Source organism: Cryptotermes secundus, unplaced genomic scaffold, assembly GCF_002891405.2.
Source record: "Cryptotermes secundus unplaced genomic scaffold, Csec_1.0 scaffold1679, whole genome shotgun sequence".
In the NCBI taxonomy this organism is placed as follows: domain Eukaryota; kingdom Metazoa; phylum Arthropoda; class Insecta; order Blattodea; family Kalotermitidae; genus Cryptotermes; species Cryptotermes secundus.
Genome location: NW_019743676.1, coordinates 210,885 through 219,898, shown reverse-complemented (window position 1 = coordinate 219,898; position 9,014 = coordinate 210,885). Strand labels below are relative to the sequence as shown.

Here is a 9,014-nt window from a genome sequence, read left to right as displayed (position 1 = left end):
TAGATTTTTAGGTATTATTAGGTATATTTTAGTTATTATTGATTTATTATACTAAGCATTGACTAAGTTGTATTATTGCAACTGTTTTATTACAGTATATGTTACTATTTGGGACTGCTTTTACAACTGTGGTGTTTGTGTCGCCTGTACGTTTTTCTTGAAGCAATAAAGATATTATATTATATTATTATATATAATGTAACTCAGAATCTCAAATGGAGTGTACATATTCAGTCCTTGTGTTCAAAATTGAATAAGGTATGTTATATTATTAAATCTTTGAAAGATGAGGTAAGTTTACATATACTCAGGAATATACACTTTGCCAAATTTCAATCGTTGGTAAGTTATGGGTTGATTTTTGGGGAGGAGAAAATGAAAGTATTAAAGTCTTTAAAATACAAAAGAGGATGCTTCGTTTCATGAAAGGTGTAAATAACAGAGTGTCATGCAGACCTTTATTTAAAGAATTGAAGATTTTAACTATTATGTCCTTGTACATCATAGAGGTGTTGTGTTATTTTAAGAGATATAATATATACACTAGGAGAAATACTGATTTATACAAGTATAATACTAGGAGGAAAGATGATCTGCATGTACAACAATATAACACATCAGTTTTTAAGAAAAGTGTTATTAATGTGGGCATTAAATTATATAATACACTTCCTTTGGAAGTTAAAAAGTCAAAGGGATGTAATGAATTTAAACATAAATTAACATTATTTTTATTTGATTGTCCTTTCTATACATTGAATGAGTTTCTTCAACGGGGACATGAGGAAGCATAGCAAGGTTTCTTTAATTAACAAAAAAAAAAAAAAAAGAGAAAAGGGAGTTGTAGTTACTGTTATATTTTTAAAATTCTAAGTGATGTTGTAAGGTACAGTTTTATTTTTAGTCTAATACAGTCTAGGATTATAGAGCTTTTAACAATGATGTATTTAGTGAGTTGACTTGTTCAAGTGTTGCAGTTGTAACAGTATGAATGCAAATAAATATGAATATGAATATGAATATTGAATAACTTGTAGGACTGAAAAGGAATGCAGAAGAAAGAAAGCTATAGACAGGAGGAATATCTGATTTCACTTTCTTACTGTAGTACATGATTATTGTTGGGTTATGTCTAATATAGTACACCCAGCATAACTGCAGATCAGTGTTTGCACAACATGCAGAGAATGTTTGAATCATGTTCACCTTTTTCACATAGGTTTGTTTGAGCTGAGTCGTGATACTGAGACGGGAGTCTCTCTGTACAGTCGCAAGGTGCTGATCAAGAACAAGACAGATAACATCCTGCCAAAATGGCTGCGCTTTGTCAAAGGTAAGCTCTGTTCAGGGCATGCCATAGCTCAGGTGACCAGTCACCAGACCCTCACCACTGGTGTGCAGACTCAATCATGTGGGATTCATGGTTGACAGGCATGGTCTCTGTGTCATGTTAGTCTTCAGACACTTGGGTTTTGCCCTATCATCAACCTAAGTGTGCACAGAATTGCAATGTTACTGTCAAACACTGGAAATCACAGAGTTTTACAATGCAACAACATGGGATTTGCACAGAGAAATCCATCTCAGTAGGCTCTACTTATGGAAAATATGCAACATCAGTGCTGACATTGGTAATGTTTGGGGCGCACTCACATGTGAATTTGGGTTATATATCATTTGATCTGTTTCATTATATTTTGTAAGTACAAGTTATTTTGCATTTATGTAAGATTTTTAAAATAAAAATATACCTATATACTACTGACATAAGATATAAGTTCACAAACACGAATTGAAATTAGACAATCTTCCTCCCCTACTCAAATAAAATTCTTATGCCATGTTTCAGTGGGGTCTTAGGTTTTGTGTTAACCGAAATAGGTTGAGAACCACTGCTCTAAAGGTCTGTGACAGTAGTTTGTTCCTTATATGAATATTATGCTGGACTTGTTCGTCATCAGGAGTATTTTGAAAATACTCCGTGTTCCAGAAGGTGTATGCGTTTCTGTCGTCAGGTGCCTTCCACCATGACAGTGGAGACAACAGGTTCCTTTGAGATGTTATCTGTGTACCAAACTACGTAGCATTACAACCCAGAAGACCATAATCCTCTCGGTCATTGCCTTTAGAACCTTACATTCCACTTTCAATGGCTTGTATGTTGTTATTAAATAATATAAAGGTTACTGTATTTTGTGACGAACAGTGTCTTCCACATGTTTTCTTTACCAGCTGATAATAAGATAAATGGTGTCACATGACAGCTGTAATTGAAACAATTCTTGGAGATTGTTACCCCTTTGGCGCAGTCATTTAAATTCCGCGGCCGCGTCTCCGGCGGTAATATATTCAGCCGGCCATTTAAATTTTGCTCGAAAATGATTTATTCATCATTGTTCTTAAATTCTATGAGATAGGAACATGAAACTTTCACTAAAATGATCTTAAAAGGTGGTTTTATAACCTTGCTTTATAATATGCGCGCCCGGTATCTCGGCAATGGAAGCAGTTCGTTTAGAATTTGAGCAGTGTATCGTACGCCTTGAAGCATGAAACTTTCACAAAAATGATCTTAAAAGATTGTTTTATAACTTTGCCTTATAATATGAGCGCCCGGTATCTCGGTGGTGGTTCAGAATTTGAGCGGAGTGTTGCACGCATTGAAGCATTCTACTATACACAGCGCTGATTCACATCACCATACCACTACTGCGTATCTCTCATTTGGCTCTTTTTTCCGTAAACAAAACATCTTCTGTGCGGCCTTGCCTACTTCCCCGTGGGGGAAATATAAGAAGAAATGTCTCTCCGTGAGTCGTATCGCTAGGCAGATTAGCTGCAGTAAATTCAACCTTTATGTTATCATAACAAGTGTTGGTGCTTCTGCGTTTCATTTTCCATCCATTTTGGCGGCATAAGACGTCGTAGGGGTGACCACAGAATTCATGAAGTTATTCTAAGAACTGGCTGGTATGTAGTGAACGAAAGCAGAGCTTAGCTGGCTCAAAAAAATATTTATGGTCATCCCTCGAAACGACCACCAAGGTCAGTACGATAAAATGGAGTCAACTGGAGCGATAATACATGAAGGAATGAGTTCTTTTCCCTCCCCCACACACATCCGTATCGTCTCAGGGGGTGACCACAGTGTTCTGCCTTAATTCGTGACGTTTTTCTAAGAACTGGGTGCTATATACTGTGCGAAATCAATCGATCATGCCAGAATACATTTTTGGACATCCCTATTCTAAGAATTCCAATTGAGTGTGTTAATGTGGCCAGCTCAGGGCAATATGATATTTTAAACACAGCACATATCACTTCTCTGCTGTTTATAAGTTAATAGGAAAGAAAACACGTCATCCATTACAGTTGGACCTAAACCTCTCCCAAGAGCAACAGGAACTTTGCTGCAAGACAGGCATATGTAACGATGAATTAGTGCAGCTAAACTCATTTCTCATTATAAACCGTTCTTGTGACAACAGGCCAGCGAAGAATCTAACAATCTACAGCAAAACCATCAATTATTATGGGCGTTATAACATAGGTGTGCAGCTGGACGAAACATACACGTCGAACCCCCCCAGACGATTTAAATACCTGACGAAACATACACGTCAAACCACGCCAACGGGTTAATACTGTGTAGCAGACAGACAGCTGGACATTAAGTAAGTCTCCTAAACTGAACTTCTTAAAGTGCCACAGAAAACATTAACATCTCATGTATTGCAGGTGTCGTGGACTCGGAAGACATCCCCTTGAACTTGAGCCGAGAGTTGCTTCAAAACAGTGCCCTCATCAGGTTGGTATGACTGCCAGGAGTCATATGGTTAATTATGATGAACATGTGAGTCATTGTAAGTGAATTGTAAATTTCATCATCTCCAATGTAATGGTTACTTGAACTGTCAAATTTGGTGTGTGTAATTATACTCATGGTTTGATTTTCTTAAAATATCGTGGTAGATGGAATTACTGGTAATTGTTTTGTTTAATTTGTGCTTCAGCACATCACATGTTCACTGTTAACCAGAATGCTATGATATATCACAAAGACATACATTTATTACTGAGGTATATGATAGAAGTATGTTGTCAGTGGTTTTGATGCAAAGGTCCATGTAGTTGTATTGGCAGATACCAGAGTTTCAGAGGCACATGCTGCCTCTTTCTTCAGGGTAGAAGTGTGTAGGTTGAGGAGTGGACTTGCTTATACAGGGCTACTACAAGTGATTCATTCATTTTTAAAACGCTATATTTTCCAAAGCGTTACACATACAAATATGATTGATATATAAAAAGAACCATAAACTCGCATTATGCATTGGGTAATGAATTTTATTTACTTTCTGTGTTTTGAACATCAGCTGTACTAAAATTGAAGTCTTCTGAGATGTGGCATTGTGTGGTCTGGTAGGTATATACCAGTGTCGCCAAAGAACCTGCTGAATGTGGAGGCAGAATGTTCCTCTGAAGCGTTGGTGTCTGTCAACCAGACTGCATGATGACTGTAATCGTAGTGTTCCAAGCTGTGAGAACTCAGATCTCATCAGTTCTATATGCTTGGATGTGCAGGAAACTGCGAAAAGTGCTGACAAATCGAGTTCTGCGATTTCTCCATGATAAGTCAACCAAGGATCCAGCAGAGTTTGATAAATTCTATAAGGATTATGGCATGTTCCTCAAGGAGGGCATTGTGACCACTAATGAGCAGTTTGAGAAGGTAAATGTGTTGTTTGGGATTTTTAGGTTCTCTGTATCTTAAAGGAAAATGGAGTTTATGTTTGTGATCACATGGGTTGGGGCATTGTATACAGTGACATCCCATATTTACAGTGCAGCCATAATTTAATTTTCCCTGTATGTGATATCGGAACTACAAATTCATGCTGAAGAATGAAGCATTGCTGCCAGATTTTCTTTCTGCTCCAAACACAAAATGTGCAGATGCAGCCAGGAGGAGTGTGATAGTGGAGCAGAGCTGATATGTAAACCATGCAACTGGTAGCATGCTTGGCTGATGTGACCACCAGTCAGCTATGTTCAGAGGCAGACAGTGCTGCCTTGAGGTGACCAGAGCTGAATACTGATAGGAGGCATCATTAAATTGTTGCAAGACTGTTTTAACATTTCTTTTGTTGAAGCTAAACCCAGTATAAGCAAACTGTCACTTTCCTGTATTTAATGGGTTTTGATTTAGTAAATAGCCGACATTGAGTATAAGAAGTTTTTTGAACTTGTAGAACTCTTATCTTGATTAAGTGTGATTGTGGTCAGAATTACAGTTGATATTCACATTTTCTCTATTCAAAATTGTTACCACGTCACAATAATCTCTGGTGACTGAGTTCAGTACTGAAGTGTGGTACACCCCACATATTGATGACATGGGCTGAAGCACGTTGACCAGAGACATCATGGTTGCTTTAATTCTTGAATGAATGAATGAATGAATGAATAAGGGGTGGGCCTGGGCTGCACCATAGCTCAAGCAGTTAGTCGCTGGCTTCCCACTGTGGTGGCCCAGGTTCGATCCCGGGTCTGATCAAGTGGGATTTGTGGTGGACAAAGTGGCACTGGGGCAGGTTTTCTCTGAGTACTTCAGTTTACTCTGCCAATCTTCATTCCACCAACTGCTCCACAATCACCCTCACCTATCATCTGGGGCTGGTACAATAGGCCAGAAGTGGCAGCAGTACAAGGGACTTAGTCCCACCCCACTAGCATTAAAAAAAATTAACGGGTGGGCCTTCTCGGCCCTTGCACCGTGACCTACAGTGATCTATTGTGCTTTGCTTTAAATCTTCACTGAGGTTCTTCCATTATTTACTTTATGTTATTCAGTATGTTAAAAATTGATTTGATATTATTTATTATGTACTGGCATTTATTTATGTAAATGTAGGATATGACACTGTGTAGTCTGGTAGATTATTACCATCATTTTGGAGGAACATGTTTCCTCCATCTTCAAGGAACTCTTCTGCCTGTCCCATTAGACAAAATGTTGATAGTTATCACTGTGAAAACCTCAGATTTGACATTGCACAGTTTAAAAACGATTTCCATTTTTCAGGGTTTATTTCATACATAATTAATTGTTTTAGAAATTAACTAGTTTGACACCCATTGGAAATTCAGCAGGAAGCCTCAGTATGAATTATATAAGCTACATATTACCTTCCCCTGCTTTCTCCCTTAATCCTCTACTGCCCTGCATGTTATGGAATGATACATCAAGGCCAGTGTTTGATGCCGTCTGCTTCCAGTGACACCCACAAGTAGTGGTTCATAAACTCTCCTTCATGCAGTATGCTGCACTTCTCATAGCCACATCAAAAAATTATCAGTACTCATAGAATAGGTGCAGTGCCCTGAAACGAAAGACTGCTTAATCATTTGTAACCTGCTGTACCTCATATATTATTATTATTGCTAGTGGGGTGGGACTAAGTCTCTTGTACTGCGGCCACTTCTGGCCTATTGTACCAGCCTCAGATAATAGGTGAGGGTGATTGTGGAGCAATTGGTGGAATGAAGATTGGCAGGGGAAACCGAAGTACTCGGAGAAAACCTGCCTCAGTGCCACTTTGTCCACCACAAATCCCACTTGACCAGACCCGGGATCGAACCCGGGCTGCCACAGTGGGAATCCAGCAACTAACTGCTTGAGCTATGGTGCGGCCTGTACCTCATATAACTAGTGTTCATGCAGTGTGTTAATGATTGACAGTTCAGTGAGTGGTAAACTGAAATTGCTTGGCATCCGAGCCTTATCTCACTCGGTGCTCTTGAATGTCCATTTGAGGTTCTCATAGCAGTCACTGTAAAGAGTACTCTGTCCTGGGTTGCGATGCTGTGTATTCTGGGAGTTTTGCAGTGTGCTGTTATTATGTGCATGTAATTATATGTCTAGAAATACTGTCATTAAGTTTACTGGCATTCTTGGCCCCAGGTTACAGTTGTTGGAACCACACTAGTACAAGTTGCCGGCATGAGGCACATCTATAAGCATATCAACAGGTCAAAGATGCCAATGTCTCAGAAGAGAAATGTTTAAGTAAATAATGCTAATTGCAGGAGGAAATAGCAAAGCTGCTGAGATTCGAATCTTCGCGATGTGGCGAGGGAGACAAAGTGACCCTCCCGCAGTACCGCAGCCGACTAGCAGCAGGCCAGAGGGACATCTTCTACCTAGCAGCACCCAGGTGGGTGCAGCATTTCCAGTGACTGGTGGAATTTGGACTAATGCAACAATTTGTTTAAGATTTGGAAATGACCCATTGAAATTGATGGGGAATTGAAAATATTAGAATGGAAATAGTATCTGTTAAATGCTATGTAATTTTGGAGAAAAACATTTGGTCACTAAAATAATATAAATACAAGTACAATGGTGCATGCGGTAGCACAGTTGGATGAGGCACTGTGCTACAAGCCAGAAGGTCGCTGGTTCGAGTTCCAATGAGGTGGATTTTTTCACTTTACCCAATCCAGCCGTATTATGGCCCTGGTGTCAACTAAGCTTCTAACAGAAATGAGTACCAGGAATCTTCCTGGAGGATAAAGGGTGGCTGGTGCATAAGGCTAGCAACCTCATCGTCATCTGTGAGCCTATTGTCTAGAGAAAATGGGGGAGCCTCAACGTCTCACAACCATCTTCACAACCTGTAACAGGGATAGGTTTATCCCCCCCCCCCTTTTTTTTTTGCAAGACAGGTTCTGTGGGATTCGTCATTGTGATGTACAGTTTTAGTAAGATTTTACAATTTTAGCAAGATAGACAACACCTGAAGATGACCATATGTGGCCGAAACATGTAGTGAGAAAGAAAGTGACTAGGTAATAAGCTGCATTTAAGGTGGAAATATTTGTGTAAGAAGATAGATTAATGCAACAGGATGCTTAAATACAATATCATGGCTATTTACAGTTGCTCTTGTTATCCTCATGATGAATTTTATATTCATTCCCTTTGTGCAGTCGAACTTTGGCCGAGTCCTCTCCGTATTTTGAAGCACTGAAACAAAAGGATGTAGAGGTGTTGTTTTGCTATGAACCATATGATGAACTCGTGTTGATGCAGCTCCGTCAATTTGACAGCCATAACCTTACTTCTGTGGAGAAGGAGATGCGGCAGGATAGGGAATCAGATGACCTTACAGATCTTGGTAAGTACGTGGGTACACAGTGTAGTGAAGCTGGAGAAACAGCGATTTCTTTAAAATTACTTTTATTCTCACAACATGTGAACTATGAAAATGGATTTGTTACATTGTCTTTGTCTCCCCCCCCCCTCCATTTAATATGTGATGTAGGCAGCCAGTGAAATGTTGCGACTGTGTAGAACTTGAAGTTCTTAAGGCAGTTCCTGTCTTCAAGGATGCAATGCCATATGGTCTGACTCTTTTACCAGTATTTTTCACATTCTGCCATATTTTGTCCCCTGAATTAGCCCATTCTAATGTTTATCTTTTGTCCCATTTGCTATACCCATGTAAGAGTCGCAGTTTCCTTACTTTCTTTCTCTTGACCCATTCTCTCAGAGTCATTATGCCCCCCATTTGCTCTGCCATGGGAAAACATCTTTAAAAGGTCAGTAAGCTTTACAGTGTTCTTACTCCTGTTGGTCCATGTCATTTCTTCCATGCTCAGTTTACTCTTCTTCCCTGAAGATCCAGCCAGCTGGTTTCTTCAGATTATTGGTAATGACCCACCAGACTACACCGTGTTAAATTCCAAATGACACTATCTTCAGGCTGTTGTAAAACTTTTCGTTTTTTTCTGTAGGTTTTTATTTCTTGATCTACACACTTCCACTTTTACATCCAGTAATATCATCTAGTATACGCACTAGCGTGCACGTGCGCATACGAAAAACCAACTTACCACCACATTGCCTGGAACCGTACTGGGACAGCCATGTGGTCAGAATGTACAACATGCGTATATAAGTATTGCCAACATATACACCAGAAACAACATGCGTATATTAGTATTACCAACAT

At 39.3% G+C, this 9,014-nt stretch overlaps 1 protein-coding gene across 1 annotated transcript in view; it reads left to right on the top strand.

The window, feature by feature from the left end:
* LOC111874272 (heat shock protein 75 kDa, mitochondrial) overlaps positions 1–9,014 on the top strand; it is a 47,181-nt gene that overhangs the window by 33,127 nt on the left and 5,040 nt on the right. Inside the window, exons 10-14 of the mRNA XM_023869630.2 lie at positions 1,220–1,333; positions 3,739–3,808; positions 4,582–4,729; positions 7,087–7,214; positions 7,990–8,177. Of these exons, the coding sequence (XP_023725398.1) occupies positions 1,220–1,333; positions 3,739–3,808; positions 4,582–4,729; positions 7,087–7,214; positions 7,990–8,177 (648 nt within the window). The remainder of the gene's footprint in view (positions 1–1,219; positions 1,334–3,738; positions 3,809–4,581; positions 4,730–7,086; positions 7,215–7,989; positions 8,178–9,014) is intronic.